Source organism: Panthera tigris, chromosome C2 (genome assembly GCF_018350195.1).
Source record: "Panthera tigris isolate Pti1 chromosome C2, P.tigris_Pti1_mat1.1, whole genome shotgun sequence".
In the NCBI taxonomy this organism is placed as follows: Eukaryota; Metazoa; Chordata; class Mammalia; order Carnivora; family Felidae; genus Panthera; species Panthera tigris.
Window position 1 is genome coordinate 14609913 of NC_056668.1, and position 17763 is coordinate 14627675.

Sequence of the window (17763 nt, forward strand, 5' to 3'; positions counted from 1 at the left end):
GGACCAGGTACCAGCACAATGCCTGGTTCATATAAATTGCTTCTTAAATATTATCCACTATTATTAAGAGAGAAAATGAAGATTCTGCATTGTATTCCAAAAATAATCACTAAACTCTCTGTTTTACCTGCATGTTACAAAACAAACAAACAAACAAACAGACAAACAAAACAACTGGAAATGCTCTTAGGTGTGTTTCTAGTTCCAAAGAACTCGTCAGGACTTTCACGCAACTTGAGTGAGAGTTAATGATAGCAAACTCAGTGACGTCAGAACGAAGATGTAAATAATCACGAGTATAGTGTGTGAAAACTCACATTTTACAGCAAATGGCAAATGTGGTTTGCAACTTTAAGTGAACAAATACATCTTAACAAATGTAGTTTCTCCTAACAAAGATTCATAGTCTCATATTTCAAGTCAAGAGTTCTTAAAACTGTTATAATAAACATTTCAATATTACAGGAAATCAACTTGTACTTTTGGTAAATAAATACATAGAATACATCTGTCATTGTGATGAGATATAGAGTATATACAGATTTAATTTACATTGAATAGTACTGGCTTATGAATTATTTTTAACATTCTTTCTTTTATAAAAAGACAAGACTAATGTCTTTCCCAGACGGTGCTTTACCTTTTCAAAACACTTGTGTTGAGAGAAATTTTGATTTCCTTTAAATGTTACTGAGATTTTAAAGCTTGTGATTTTAAATATAACATAATCCAGAATGACCCAAAGATATTGAGATATCTACAAGTTTCATATTATTAGTATTATTGAAATAAATGAAGAAACAATAAATCAACAGAAGTAAATAGCAGAGTGACAAATCATTACACTTTTCTGATGAAAGAATTTTTTGCTAACACTTTAATGTCTGGTAATTCTTTATTTTCTAGTATTTTCTAATGCCTTAATAACAATCTGTCATAGTTAACTATAACATTTCCACTTGGCTAGTTTACAGTGTCCGGTTAGTTTTCAAATACCAATCGAGATGTAGTGATGATTATTACAAAAATCAATAGATTTTGAACATAGCAGGTTACTTCCATAATGTGGGTGAGCCCTATCCAATCAGTACAAAGACTGAGGTTTCTTGAAGAAGGAATTTTCAAGGTTGCACCATAGAAACCCTGCCTGAGTTTTCATCCTGCTGTGGTCTGGAACCCAGACTCAAGACTGCCAAGTCAGGATGAATTTCCAGTCTGCTGACTGGTTTTATAGATTTCAAACTAGTCATTCCCACAACCACACACAACCCTATTTTTAAAAGTAAATCTCTTTGTCTCTGTACACACACACACTCACACATATGATGCATATTACACCTATACATGTGTCTATTATGTAAATTTATTTAAATGTACTGTACCTATAACCACCTGCACCTATTATCCGTTCTGTTTTTCTGGAGAACTCTTTTACGCTCTCCAAGAAATGAATGATGGTCTTCATGTTTGCTATCCATATCTTCTCTGACCAAATTGATCATGTACTTCTTGAATCTTGCTTGAACTTAACCAGGGAGGAAATGTACCCTTCCTTCAAAACCGGACAAAGAGCAAAAACTAAACAACAAACTGTGGTCATATGAAAACTCATTATGAAGACTGAATTATCGGAAAGTAAATTTTACCTTAGAGTCATAGAACTTGGCAATTGTCGGGACCTTCAGCAGCCATCTGGTCCTGCCTCTGATCTATGTAACAGCCTGAAGTCAACTGCTATAATTCAATGTTATTTCCACCATAATACACTAGAATTCACCTTTGTCAGCATAAGAAATCAGATGTAATCTGTGGTTTCATACACTAGCATTTCCTTGATATGTTTACTAATATCTAGTTCATATCTCTGCTTTATTCAGGTCCTAGTTAGGCTGTTTCTGTTTTGGCTACAGTGCTGAATTCAAACAAACAAAGCAATAAGGAACATAAAAGTTGAATGCAATACTGAACGCCCTTTCTGGTCCCTGAATTATTTTTTTTTTTTTTTGCGAGATGGTGCACATCTTTGAAAATTTCCAAGATGGGGCTTTCAGAACTAAGGTTTGGAAACAGTTGAGGAGTTGAGTGTTTTCTAATCCTCTTAGAAGAATCAGCAGAGTTTATCAGCCGACAAGCAGACTGAAGAGTGAACCTCCAGCAGGTTAATGACGCACCCAGCACCCAGGGAATGATCTTTACTTCCAATGCAAGGTGAAACCTGTCACCATATCCTGCCACCTTAGTAACGCACTGCTAAATAAGGTGCTGAGAGCAAGTGAGGTAGAAAAGTGGCCATGTGTGTCCATACGAAATGACGCAGAGGAGAAAACTGGGGCAGCTGCTCAACGGGAGCATGTGTTCTATTTGGAGGGGATCAAGTTCAATACGATTCAAAAGATGTTTGGTTTCGTTAAAATACTTTTATTACAGATAAGCAAGAACGTTTCATTTGAATGCACATCTGAGAGAGGACAGGTCTGTGGCTATTTTGGTGGAAATGATAAGCAATAAAACAAGACAAATGAGATAATAAGTAGGAGATTGTTGGTTTTACGCCTTCTGGATTCATGTTTTGCTCCAACAAGTATCATTGAATTTACTTCGTTTGCTTTCCAGCCAGAGTGGCCCCAGCAATGGCTTATGCAGTCCATGTGGTCGGGAGACAGGTCACCACTACTTCTGCCTTTGTCGCAGCACAAGCATATTTATATGACCACTGTTGCTGGATTCTGAGGTCATTTGCTGGGATATCTTAGGTAAAATGGGGAAATTCCTTGATACATAAACACTAAGAGCTCAAGCAAGAATAATAAGACATCCTGGGTAGCCCTATACCTATAAAATAAATTAAATTGACCACCGAAAACCTTCCTATAAAGCAAATTTCAAGCTGAGGTGGCTTCATGGGAAAATTATTCAAAATATTCAAAAACAAATTCTACATAAAATATTTCAGAAAAGAGAGGCATACACACTTCCCAACTAATTTTACAAGATCAACATTACCCTTTTAGAAAACTAGACATGGACAATGTTATAAGAAAATTACGAACCAATTCCCCTCATACATAACAGGCATTAAAAAAAAGTAGAAAAAACATCAGTAAGTCTAATCCAGTATATGCTAAAAGCATAATATCTGATCAAATGATAAAATGATCAGAGATGTTTTTCCCAGGAATGCAAAGTTGATTTCAATATTCAGAATTACCCCGTGCAATTTACCATATCAGAAGATTAAAAATTCAACTACACAATAATCTAATAAATGCCTAAAAAAGCACTTGGAAAAACTCAACATGCATGCACTCATGGTAAAAGCTCTCAGCAAGCAAGATTTAGGAGAGAACTTACTTGGATAATTGGCATCTACAAACCACACTGGTGGCATCATGGTTAACAAAGAAAGACTGAATGTTCAGGAATAAAGCAAGCATGTGCTTTGCCCACTCCACTCAGCATTGTGTTGAAGTTTTTTTCTTTTTCTTTCTTTCTTTTTTTTTTTTTTGAGAATGAGAGTGAGAGAGAAAGAAAGAATGAGCAGGGGAGAGACAAAGGGAGAGGGAGAAAGAGTCTTAAGCAGGCTCCAGAATCAGAGCAGAGCCCAATGCAGGGCTCGATCCCATGACCTTAGGCAAAATTGAGAATCAGATTCTTAACTGACTGAGCCACCCAAATGCCCTGGAGGTTCTACCCAACATGATGAGACCAAAAGAAAAGAGTCATACTTATCTTAAAAGAAGAAATGGGACGCCTGGGTGGCTCAGTCGGTTGAGCGTCCGACTTCTGCTCAGGTCACGATCTCGCGGTCCGTGAGTTGGAGCCCTGCATCAGGCTCTGGGCTGATAGCTCGGAGCCTGGAGCCTGCTTCCGATGCTGTGTCTCCCTCTCTCTCTGCCCCTCCCCCGTTCATGCTCTGTCTCTCTCTGTCTCAAAAATAAATAAATGTTAAAAAAAAAAAAGAAGAAGAAGAACATTGGCTTTGTTTGCAGATGACATGATAGCCTATGCAAAAGACTTGAAATAATTCACAAAAATCTGCTACAACTAATAAATGAATTTCAGACCATTGCAGGATACAAAGTCACATAAAAATGTAATTCTACGTAAAAGTGATGAGCAAATAGAAATTGAAATTTTAAAATGCCATTTAAAATAGCATGAAAACCCTCAACATATTTAGCTGTAAATCCAACAACACCTATGCAGGATTTGTGCACTGAAAACTATAACCCTTTCATGAGAGATAATAAAGAATGTTTATTTTTTAAAAATTGTTAATGTTTATTTATTTTTGAGAGACAGAGACAGAGCACGAGCAGGAGAGGGGCACAGAGAGAAAGAGACACAGAATCCAAAGCAGGCTCCAGGTTCTGAGCTGTCAGCCCAGAACCCAATGAAGGACCTGAACTCACGAACCATGAGATCGTGACCCGAGCTGAAGTTGGACGCTTAACCGACAGAGCCACCCAGGCACCCCTGAAGTATTAAAGAATGTTTAAATAAGTGTAGAGACAGTTCATGTTCATGAAACAAAGAAAATGAAGATTTTGAATCTCCCCCAGTTGAACACAGATTTAACAAAATCCCGATGAAAATCATATCAGGTTTTTGTGGAAATTGGCAAACTCGTTCTAAAATTTATATGGAAACACAAAAGAACTCATACAGGCAAATGATTTGGAAAATAAAGAACAAAGTTTGGGGATTTGCAGTCTAATGTCAAGGCTTACTATAAACCTGTAGTAATTAAAGCATGGTAGTATTGGGTGGACTTACACATTAATGGAACAGAAGAGTAACTCCAGAAATAGATCTGTACATGTATGATTGACTTTGATAAAAGTGTCATGGTGATCGGTGGGCAAAGGGCAGTCTTTCCAGCAAATGGTACTAGGGTAATTGGACATCTTTATGACAAAAAAAAAAAAAAAATTCCTTGACTCAAACGTTGCCCCCAATACTAAATTTATTTGATAAATTGTACTTAGTCAAAATTAAAAACATCTGCTCTTGAAAACACTTTGATAAGAAAATGAAATGACAAGCCATGAGCCACAACCTTGGAGAAAATATTGGAGAAACACATATTTGATAGAAGCCTTGGATCTAGGATATATGAGGGACTCTTACAACTCAATTATATGAAGCGAAACAACTCAAAAATGATTTAAAAACTCTGACTACATACCACTGAAGGAGAGACATCGAAGGCAAGTAACACATCAAAAGATGTACAGTATTATTCATCATTGGGGAAATGGAAGTTAAAATCACATGTCGCACCACCACATGCCTCCTAGAGGAGGCAAAATAATAATGGATAATGGCAATGATAAATCATGATAATAGGTCTAGTGCTCTTGAGGATTTGGAACAACTGGAACTTTGCTGTTGGGAATGCAAAATGCCACAGCCACCGTGGAAAAACAGGGTAGCAGTGTTTTTGTGATGCTAAACACGCAGTTGCCATATCATCCAGCAATCCCACGCCCAAAAATTTATCTAGAAAAAATGAAAAAAAAAAAAGCATGTCTATGAAGAAACCTGCATATAAGTGTTCATGGCAGCTTTCTCCATAATTGCCCCAAATTGGAAATCATCTAAATGTTATGGATAGTGAATGGAGAGCTTACATACAGTGAAATGCCACTTAGCGATGAAAAGGAAGGGGCTATTGAACTCTATGACAACACGAATGACACTCAAAAGCAGTGTATTCTGTAAAGGAAACTAGCCACAAAAAGCTGTGTAATGGGCGATTCCATGTAGAGAGCATTTCTGAAAAGAAGAGCCTATATGGACAGAAATGCAGATACATGGTGGGCAGCCATCGACCCAAACAGGCACAAGGAAACCTTGGGTGATAATGGAAAGCTTCTGTATTTCTGTTGCGTTGGTGGTTACATGACTGCATATGTCTGTCACAACTCATTGAGCTGTACGCCTAACAGAGGCGGATTTCATTATGTGTATATTTTACCTCAATAGAGCTGACCTTAAAAAAAAAAAAAGTGAAAAAAAAAACAGTGAAACAATCAAGTGGAGGGGTCTATTTGCAACATACCAAAGATGAAGGCATAAAATAAAGAAAACACAAAGAACTCCTAAGAAAATAATCTGAAAAAGCAGAATAACTCTATGGAACCATTGATAAAAGGTAATAACAAAAAAATAAACTTGAATGAGTCTTGGTCATATCACTGGCAAATGATGGAGTCAGGATTCAAACCCAGCCCCTCTGAATGCAGGGCCATGCTCCTAATTACTACGCTAAAATTGAAAACGGAACTGAAAATTCCTAGCAACTCTACCTCTACGTATATACCTGATGGAAACTCTAGACATGGGCGTGGGCGCAAATACGCTCCTTGCCACATGATTTGCGATAGTGAGGAATCAAAAATAATAAGGAGATAGATAAGTAACATGTGATAGTGTTATACTGAAGAATTCTATATGGTAGCAACAGAAAGAAACCAGCTCATTATATTATAATAAAGTGGCTGTTTGCACAAACTCTTGACGATTGAACCAGTATCTGGGTTCAAATCCTGTATCTGCTACCGACTACACGAGTGGCCATGGGCGAGTCACTCAGCTCTCACCCTCTCTAAAATAAGAACCATGGCAGTATGTGCTGAGTGGATTATTAGGAAGACTCAATGAGCTGATATTTGTAACAAAGTCCTTCGAACAGTGCCTGGGACTTGAACGTGCTACTGAAGTGAAGATAGAAATATATAAATATCAACATGAATATATTTTAAAGGTAGTTTTTAATGAAAAAATGTATTTACAAATATATGTGCAATAAGACTGCGTTCTTAGAACTTAAAACAATAATAACGAAACAACAAAGTGCATACACTTATTAATATGTGTGCAGAAAATTTCCTGGAAGATTCCTGCAGACTGAATGGGTTTCCACTGGAAAGATCCCCCTCTCTCTGCCCCTCCCCTGCTTACGCTCTGTCTTTCTCCCTGTCTCAAAAATAAACAAAAATTTAAAAAATAAAGTAAGAGTATAGACTTAAAATGGTCAGTATGAAGCAGGAAGGGGCTGTGGTGATCTAAGAGGAGTGCCAGCGCCAGCAGAGTCGACCAACGAGACAGGTGGCCTCCGGCAAAGTAGCAGCTTGCTACCTTGGCCAGCTTGCTTGGTGCCTGAGACAGAGGCCAGGGCAGAGAGACGGAGTGATTTTCCTCATCCTTTACCCAGAAATCGGTCTTTCCGCCCGTACTTTACTACAACCTTTAACATCTGCTTACTTTGAAAGGTATTGAAAAATATCTGAAAACGTTGCGAAAGAGATCGTCGTCTTAAAGACTGAACCTGATGACAGGCAGTGCCCTGGAAGAACAATCACTACTCAAGGAATTCATGTCATTAAGTTACTTGTGGCCAGTGAGTCCTCTAATGCCTGGTTATTCTATGTAGTATTGGTATTTTTTCATTTCAAAAAAAATGTTTTGCAATATAGCATTTTTCTTCTGACCTATCCAGATGATGTTTTTTTTTTTTTTTTTTTTTTCCTTAAACACTTTGCCTGTGCTTATAGGAGTGTTTTATTAGTCCAGGATCTACCTCTGAACTTAATAGTCACTTCAGTTTAATTTTGTTTTTCTCTTCCTTTCAGAGAGACGCATTTATTAGCATTTATGAGCTATTCACTAGTATCTGTACAAAGTGCACAAATGACTAATGAAAAGTGTTAGCCTAATTAGGAATGGGTGTGGGAGATGTTAATTGGAATTGACTTATTCCAGAGTTATTTCAATGTTAATTCCCAGGACTAGGGATCTGGCCTGGAAAAGCAAGAACTTCTGAATGTTAGAAAGTCTTAGAAAGTCTTTTTTTTTTTTTTTTAAGTAGAATCAAGGATTAAGAGGAAGAAAGAAAGATTATGCATTGTAATGGAGTTAAAGTCTGGCATTTTAAGGCATCCCATGTGTTGGGGGTGGTACATACTTCTTTAGTAAATTTAATAGGTGTCCATTCATAAAGCATAACTTATTTTCCTTCAGTGAATCAGAGTGATGGTTTAAATATTGCACAAGGGCACTTCATGTGATGCATGCCACACTTTGGATTCTGCATGGGAGAGATAATCATAAAACAAAGTAACTAAGTGCTCTGAAGCAGCGTGCTTTGGAATTCAGCAAGGTAATTTTCAGGTAGTTAAGGAGCTTTCTTTTCAATGACAATTGTAAATGCCATTCCTCTTAGTTAAACCAAATAAAATGTCAGATTCTAAAGAAGACGAATGGGCACAAACCAGATAAGAAACAGCCCTTTTTCTTCTTCTTCCTTATTTTTTTCCCCCATTAATCTAAGTATGGGTTATCCAGGTTCTTTTCTCTTTCGTGAGCTAGAAAGTAAAATATACTTCAAATGCATACAGATCAGTGATGCATGGAATTCTACTGTTGAACACTATTCAATGCAAATATTCTTAGGAGAGGTAAATAAGGCTTTTATTAGGCTTTTATATCGTAGTATAAATAAGCTTAATAGATACTTTTCTGAGACAAGTTAAAGTTAAATTTGCTTTTATATTTGCAGAGTATTTGAATCTTGACTCTGCATAAGGAGACCGTGGTTCGAGCTTCTGTATTTCTTAGCAGTTAGGAGAAATTTACTGAACCTCTTTGAGGCATAATTTTTCAATGTGTGGGTTGACCAAAGATACTAAAAACCCCTGTTGCTCTAATATTTCAAGTTAGTGGCCTCAGAAGATGTTAAATGTTAATTCCTGAAATATTATTTTAGATGAAAATTAATAACTGCAACTCAGGATATGTCCTTTACAACAACAACAAAACTGTATGTTGACTTGGGCAAAACCAGAAAACAATGCTTGCTACAAGACCGACTCATCAGAAAATATATGCAGAAACTTAGTTCCAGCCAACACTTCTATTTAAAGTCTCACTCAAAGTGTTGTATTTGCCTCTTAAAAGAAGATCCTCTAAGGAAGGCTTTTAAGCTTGTATTCCCTTTAAGGAAATCCATGGGCATGAACACCAAGGGTAATATCCATACCCTTTAATTCCAGTGACAAGCACAAGACATGAGAACGCCAGGCATATCACAGAAAAAGGCAGGCTGAGTGCTTTGCCAATGAATCTACAATTTAATTAAGCTAAATTAATGGATATCAGAAATTACATGGATTAATTCGAATAGAAAAAGAGTAAAAGGTTCAACTGATTATCGGTGCTGCTGAATGCAGTTAGTATTTGGAGAAATCCATTCTAACGTGCTTGTGAGGCAAAGGACAAACCACTGATTCTCCTGATAACTTCGTGGAAGTGAAGAGGAAGCTTATGCAATTCCATTTGGTAGGGCAAGGACTCACCATCCACATGGACCATAAGGCGGAGGCTATTTGGGAATATGATGACATATAACTTCAAAGATCAAATCACAGAGAATTTCTGGGGAATTAAATTGAGTAGATTCTTCCTAAGTGTATCAGAGTGATTGAAGCACAATTATGTGAAGACGTGATAAATGAGACTTAAGCAATAACCTAGAGAGGCCTTCTTGCATAAAATGACAAGCGCGGAGGAGGGACATCTGGACGGTGACACACCCAGGTCTAAGAGTATATATAACATGGAGTCCCGACCATGGCATTGAAACTCAGAGCATCTTCTGACGCTCACTCAGCTGAACTCCCATCTCCTGCCAACATGACCTACAGCTGCTGTTCTGGAAACGTCACCTCCCAGTCCCTTGGGGGCTACCTGCGCTACCCAAGCTCCTCCTGTGGCTCTTCTTCCCCCAGCAACCTGGTCTACCGTACTGACCTCTGCTCTCCCAGCACCTGCCAGCTGGGCTCCTCCCTCTACAGCGGCTGTCAAGAGACCTCCTGTGAGCCCACCAGCTGCCAGACGTCCTGCGTGGTGTCCAGCCCCTGCCAGACGTCCTGCTCCCGCCCGAGGACCTCCACGTTCTGCGGTCCCTTCCAGACGACTTATTCTGGGTCTGTGGGCTGTGGATCCAGAAGCTTCTACTCTCTGGGCTGTGGATCCAGTGGCTTCAAACCCCTGGGTTATGGAGTCTGTGGTTTCCCTTCCCTGAGCTATGGATCCAGTTTCTGCCGCCCAACCTACCTCTCCTCCAGGAGCTGTCAGTCATCATGTTACAGGCCAACCTATAGATCGGCCTTCTGTAGATCAACTTATTGAGCTTCCAGACACTTTGAGCAAAATACTTCAGTCTCTTTTTAGAGCTGCTCTCAAAGGGTTTCAGTAATGTTAGCTAACCCCTCTCACCCCTCGCTCTTCACCCTTTCTCCAGCATCGAGTACTGGCTGACTGTCTAGTTCTTTCAGACGGTGAAATTAATGAATGACCAAAATATTAAGTGCATGTGTGTAATTTTGAAACAATTGACTCAGAATTACATAAATTCTTCTTGCAGGAAGTCAGTTCTGTTTGACCTAATAAACTCATTCATTCTTGCATCTGATACGTTCTCATTGTTCCTTATTGATTTTCAAAATTTGATTTGCGATCTATCTTTGGGGCTCCAGAGCTTCAGAACACCTAGGAAATGGTTTTGGATTTCCCTAGGAAAAGGCAGCCGGTGTATGGTGAAATTTGGGGGGCACTCCACTGCCTAAGACCTAATAAGTGTGTATGTCTTCCACCATCAAAGCTGGAAAGGATTTTTATTTTTGAGAGTATGTCCATATAAAGCCAATATTCTCATCATGTTTTTAGTGAAGACACCTTCTTCTGCCAATTATAGTTGGTTTTGAGTTTACATTTTCAAAGCAGTATTGAATTAGAGTTTGTCCAGAGATGTCAACCAGGTGAAAAAGCATTCATAAAATATATAAACTATTTGAGTAAATCTGCTATATTGACATGAAAAAGAGAAAATATGAAGTGTTAGGGGTTGAAGGACATCGTGACTGTCTTTAAATATATGGTAATATGGGTTATTCAGTGTGTGTGTGTGTGTGTGTGTGTGTGTGTGTGTGTGTAAGAGAGAGAGAGAAAGATATACAGAGTCTGAAGGTTTAAAATGAGCAATGGGAAGAGTTATAGGGAGAAATATTTTGGCTCGTTATAAAGAAATATATATTTGTGAATTATAAATTTACAAAATTATTATGACCTGGGTACACTGAAGCTATTCAGTTTCTCAACAAGTAGAAAATGAATAGCCACCATGTCTGTTTGTTTTAGTGACTTCTTCACTGAATTAGAGGTATGGTTAGATACCTTTCAATGTTCTGAACCTTATAACCCACATAAGTATCCTTGGGATCCACTGCCCAGTAGTGGCAGTGAGAAGAGAACACATTTTTGTAGGATACTATGCAGATCCCAGGCAGGACACCCTTTGTGTTTATTTTCAGCTTGAGCAAGTTTTTGTCTCAGAGGCTAAATGTAGTGTCAGAATTCAGTTCAAACTTTTTCATGACATGTTAAGTGAAAACTCATCATGAGTGGGAGAGACACCAACAAAGATTTACCATTTACTCTAATCATGTGCCATGAATGTGTATTGATTTGTCTTCCCTGATCCCTTTTCCCCAAGCTTTTTCTAACTGAACCTGAGAAAAGAGAGCTTCTTTTCTCTTATATCCAAGGCAATGATGGGCTAAGCACGGAGGCATCAGAACCAGGTCTTCTGGGCCCAGTAACCCACCCAAGAGACAGAAAATAGAGGAATAGAGAAGAGGGATGTAGAAGTTCCTAGTGACCCAGGAGACTCCGGTTTCCATCATCCCTTAAGCCAGCTTTATTAGCCCTTCCTGTACTTGGATTATATGAGCCAATAAAGCCTTCTTTTGGTTGAAACTAATTAAAATAATTAAAATAAAAGAAGATTTCTGTCACTCACCTCTAAAGAGTTATAATTAATCAAAATGTGTCATCTAGGTGCAGAGTTACTCATTGACTTTGGTGCAAATAAACACTTAAAAATTTTTCCCAGTAAGAAAACAAGATTCTGTGAGACTGAATTTCATCATTAGCAGTGAGGAGGGGCTAGTAATTCTTCCCAGTATAACGTGGGACGAGTAGAAGGTAGAGTAAAGAAAGCTTCTGAGAAAGTAAACTCAAAGGGGTCACAGTGGCCTAGCCAGTGAGAGAGTCCTGGGGACACATTCAGCAAGCCTAGTGAAACTAGAAGTTTCTAACTTGAGACAAGGAAGGCCCCACAAGGAGTGATGAGTACGGAGAATGTTTTAAACAGAGAACAACTCCAAGATGGAAGGAAGGGACATCCAGTGACACGGAACATCTAGTACTGGAATGACTTCGAGATTTTCCCCCACTCTAAGCGATTTCCCCCACTCTTAGAGATTTTTTCCCCACTGGGGATCTTTGAGGTGAGATGCTAAAAATTGAAATGGAGAGGCAAGGGAGGGGAGAGGAAATGCATACATCCGCATACCGCTAATCTGTAACCATTTCCAAGTATAGTATGAAGATGCAGATTTCAGGGATCAGGCAAAACGAATGCCTTTTGCTCCCTTCATTCTCTGCATGGTACTTTTCTTGGCCTCTCATCGCTGCTGATTTCCATCTTCCTATTTTTCTTCCCTCACCTCTCTGCTCTCCTTCTCTCCTTCTTTTCTCCTCCTTCTCCTCCTTCTGCCTCTCCCTCTCCTCCTCCTCCTCCTCCTCCTCCTCCTCCTCCTCCTCCTCTCTCTCTCTCTTGCTCTCTCTGTCCCTCCCGCTCTCTCTCCATAATGCTTACCTCTTATGTGCACTCTGCTCTTTTCCACATCCACCCGCTGATGTCCCATGAGTCTGGGCACCAGGTAACACCGGTCGATGACTGTTGGATGATGGTGACAGAGTGTAATGGAAAGCTGGACTTTATCATTGCCTAAGAAGAAGCTAAGAGTGAAGAGGGGCACTGGCCTTTCAACCTTAGTCTGCTCACTCATAACTACCCCACTTCTAATGCCCTTACAACATGACATCGGCTCCTTGCTGTGAAGTCAGCTCACTAAATATATCTTGAACTACAACTTTGCATGACATTCTTTTGTGAGGAATGCTGGGGGCTTAGAAAAGACAAGGACTTTTGCCTGTAAAGGGCTAGTTCACGTGTAGTGAAAGAGACAAACTTCCTCCCATGATCTCGGTGTGAAGGGTGGGTGTAAGTGGGTACCAGAGGAACCTCAGAAAGAGGTAAATGCTAAGCAATGGCACAATCACTTGGAAGAATATTGTGTGGGGTTTTAGGAGGAAGAGTGCGAGTTCTTTTCATTGAACTATAATATGTGGACTACAAGAGCTAAGAGATTACATAATAATTAAAAGTGAGATGGTGCAGCCCTAGGGGTCCAGAAATCGAGACAGAAGCGACACCCATGCTTGACAAAGCCTGAGCCTTGTGTCTGGCGTGACAAGATGTCAATGATAAAAAACAACCTTCACATTTGATATGCAGGAGTGGTCCTGTGGGCTCATTCTTGGGAAGCAAAATTAATGTGCTTATTTATGTGACTGGGGACTCATTCAGTTGCAATTAACAGTCTAATAAAATGCTAACACACACAGGGTAGACTTCAGGGATGCACACTACAACTTGAGAAGGCACTGAACTCCCAATTAAGGGAACATGAGTTGCTTCTCAAGTTCCAAATATTTTAGGCAGCTATTCAACAGGAAATCATACCTCTCACGATGCCTTACCTACTGTTCCTCCAGGAGTTCCCCATACTGTCCCTGTAGGGGTTTTCTGACTTCCTAGTGTTCTGCTGTGTCTATCCTCATTCCATTGATTTGCTTTACTGCAGCGTCTCATTCTTAAGAGGCCACTCACTGTCAGGGTTGTGCAAGGGATTGCCTCCTTAAATGCTGCACCCCAGGCTTCCACCCACTCTCCCCAAGCCCCAGTTCTGGACTGCATTTACCTCTATTTTGTAACTAGGATGTGTATTGACTGTCATATGCACGCCAGGCGAGAACTATTGCTTCCTGCGGGCCCCACCATGCTGCTGACACGGAGTCTTGGGTCTAGGGACATAATAGTTGCCACTTCTGGGTGGTGGACCCTGTTTCTGCCACCCAACCTACCTGCTTCTGTAAACTGTGTATTTTGCCGGCCAGTCTGTGTATGTAAATGACTCATCAAACTGCTGCATGATCGCATTTTTTGTGTGTGCAGACTACACAGGCTTCTAGCGATGTTGAGCACTCTGTACACAATCATTATTATTATCAAATAATGAGTATTCCCTTATTGAACTGTGGTCTTTCCCTGGATAAACTGTACTTGTTCTAAGATAGCCCCTGTAATTGGACAAGCAACCTGGAGAAAAATAACCTCTGTCCATCACTCCTTCCAGTTGATTAATCCACTAAAAATTATAAACTTTTAGTAATGTTCCATTTCAAGCCTCATCCTTTGCAACGATGTAGATCCTCATAAGCAAGCATAAAATAATAAGGAGAAATGAGATTGTGGATATTTAACTCAATGGAACCCAAACTGGGCACTCTATTATTTTTTGTTAGTGTGTATGTTCTGGTGTATCTTTTCGATGCTCTGGGTTTTGAAGAAATATTGATCTTTTTGTGAAATATACACCAAATTTTTAGCTTAGAAAAATGTTGCTATATGTAGGATTACTATAGGTAGACCAGGCTTTTGAAATCTTTTCCCTTGTATGGTACCATGTATAGGGAAGGAGAGCAAGTAAAACATGTGTTGGGACTCAGGTTCTATTCCTGGTTCCCTTGTTAACTAGATTTTGATCTTATATACATCACTTCACTTCTCTGGGTTTTGTCTTCCATGTATGTAAAATGAGATGGTCCTTGATGATCCGTGATCTCTAAGATTTCTTTCAGCATTAAAAAACAATTCATGTGATATGGTAATAGTATCATGTGGGAGGTGAGCCTGTTAATGCCCCTACCGCAGTTTAAATTCTTCTTTGTGGCCTGGAAAGGGAGGAATGGAAGGCAAATATATAAAATGTGACACGATCTAAAACATAATAGCATTAAGAGAGAACTTCTCAAATAGTCAAATCATGATTCTCACGTAAGTAAAAAACAAACACAACTGAAACATCTTAGTTCACTCATTAATAAATGAATGAATAAAAAGTTACAACTGGTTCAAAGGAGAATTCAAAGAACACAATTATGAAGGCTGTCGGAAATGCTGAAATGAATTTACAAAGACAGCTACAAAGTGGTCACTCTACAGAGAAGTCAATGGCACTGGATGGAAATCATTTCAATTTCTACAGACGAGAATAATTCGCATTATTATCAATTTTCTGCAACAAAACAGATGAAAAGCAATATAAAGTGGAGATATCCTGAAAGCTGAGTGAGACAAACCACATAGCAATTCATTCCCATGTCCCCTAACTCAAAGTCTTTCATGATTTCTGACAACAGTATGTGAAATCAGAAATGTGAATTGTAAAACATATTAAAACATGCAATCCATGTGAACAATATTTTTTTCTTTAATATAGAAAATAAGAAGAGAGGGAAATTATATACACCGTGGCATGGAAAGACCTACCTTTCAACTTCTGCTTTTCTGATGGCACTGTGTCTGCTATAGTGATGTGTGGAAAAGGGACACAGGGGTGTGATATTTTGACTTTACATTTTCTTCCTGCCCTGCCCTGCCCTGCCCCTCACCTCAGTTCAATTGCTACACCACTGCTTGATATCACTGTTTAGGAAAAACAAGATTCACTCTTTTAAAACCTCAGATTTAATTAAACTAAATAACATTATGTAAATGTAATAGCCGCAACAGGTGGTCCATTTTTCAGATTCATTACCCTTTTTAATTTTTCTAACATGAAAAAGTTAACCAATAGCTCCCACCTTGATTGCAACAGTGGTTACATGAATCTATCATGGGATAAATTCTATCATGGGATAAAACACAACTATACAAACACACACACATGCACAACAAATGCGTATATGTTTAAATTGGTAAAACTGAATAAGCCTGTAGTCTGACTGACAGTTTTGCACTAATGTCAATTTCCTGGTGTTGACATTGTAGAACAGTTCGTTAAGATGTCACTATTGAAGGAAACTGGGTGAAGTTCAAGGGATTCTATGGTCAAGTTTTGCAACTTGCTGTGGGTCTATAATTAATTGAAAAAAAGAAACAGTCAAAGGAAAGTTAACCATATGTTGACAATCTAAGTAGACTATCAATTGGTTAGATGTGATATACGGTTTATAACAGGTGTTTCTGGAAGATTCATATGGGCACGCTAACGTCTGTGAGTTAAAGCGACAAGACACAGTCATCACTGATATAAGAAAGCTCTTAATCTGCCAAGGGTGGATATGGGGGTCGTGAGTAAAAGTCAAAGGATTACAAATTGCCCAAAGTTTTCCTTTTCTTCTATGTTCACCAGGTGATTATCTCAGAAATTGTAAGATTTCCCATCAATCTCCTTTTTGCTTCTTGATGGAGTCAGTGAAAGTCTTCTACTCCAAATGACTAAAGCCCCACTTCCCAATGTTTATCACTTGGACCATCGGTCTTAAGGGACACGTAACAGATTAGAAACAAATGTACATTTATGTGATGAATATTGGACTAACCAAATTCAACAAGTTTGCTTTCTTCCTCTTTCCAAGTTTTAAACTATACTGAAGCATATTGCAAATTTCCAAAGGAAAGAAGATTATAGTCCCCCCACCCTCACCATGGTGGAGTTTCAGAGACCCTACGTGAGTTTTTTCCCAAGTCCTTTGGGCCAGATAATATTGTAATTTTTAGTCAAAATCAGTCTTGGTCAAAATCTATCCCTTGGACAATGAGGCATTGTCCCTATTTCGGGGAATTTTTGCAAATGGTTAGCATCTAAATTTGTCTTTGATGTGCACTCTCTTTTTGATACTTTACCAGCAAAATAATCCCAGTCATGTAATTGAAAGGGAAGCTGTTATCACACTCATAATCATAAAAAGAGTGAATAGTGGCTGATTCTGTGTTTTTAACAGCTTACTCTTCCTGCCGGGCAAATGACCACAGAGGTTAATGTCTTGACTATAAAATTGATTCCAGAGGACTTCACTTTCTGTGTCCTATGGATTGTGCAAGGTGAAGAGGTGTCCGTGACTGTTCATTTTCTCCAGCTTATAAGCCAAATTGGAAAAATGCTTTAGCTTCAACAATTTGAGGGTGATTTCTCACGGTCTATTATTGCGCTAGGTAAAGCAGGAAAAACAAACAGTCAAACCACATTTAGCACATCCTCGGGAGCCGCAAACTTCATTCTGAGAGAATGATGTGGAAATGTTCTCCTAATCGATTGTCAACACATGAAGGGGAATGCTTTGTACAGCAAGCCTGCATTTCCTGAAGTCATGAGATGGAACTCTATTCAGTTTTTCATTTTCAGATTCTCGACGGGAAAAGAATATGGTTGTGAATTTTCAAATGGCTTACTTTTTACTTTCCTGCTCCATACCTTTTGTACGTGCGTTAAGGCTCTGCCTGGGACTGTCTCCTATCCTCTCCGTTTTAATCCTATCTTCTGAGGGGTCTTAGGTGCTAAAAAAGCTTAGTAAGAGGGCTTTACCTCATCTGCATCATGCATTGGTCTTCTACATTTGTAGATTGATAGTGTGGCTTAACAATGTAGAAGGTAAGGCTGGGGAATGAAATCTGGAGACAGAGAGACCCAGTCTTAGGTTTTTGGCTGTATAAAATTTTTATTAAAATAATTGTTTTAATTTAAAAAAATGTTTATTTTTGAGAGACAGAGAGAGACAGAGTGAGAG

General features: G+C 38.9%; 1 protein-coding gene across 1 annotated transcript; it reads left to right on the top strand.

Annotated features, from left to right (window-relative positions):
• The first annotated feature begins 9620 nt into the window (after positions 1-9620).
• On the top strand, positions 9621-10194 carry LOC102967548 (keratin-associated protein 13-2-like). Its single transcript, XM_007075052.2, has one exon. The coding sequence runs from the start codon at positions 9634-9636 to the stop codon at positions 10192-10194; it is 561 nt and encodes a 186-aa protein (XP_007075114.2). The 5' UTR covers positions 9621-9633.
• Positions 10195-17763: the final 7569 nt, after the last annotated feature.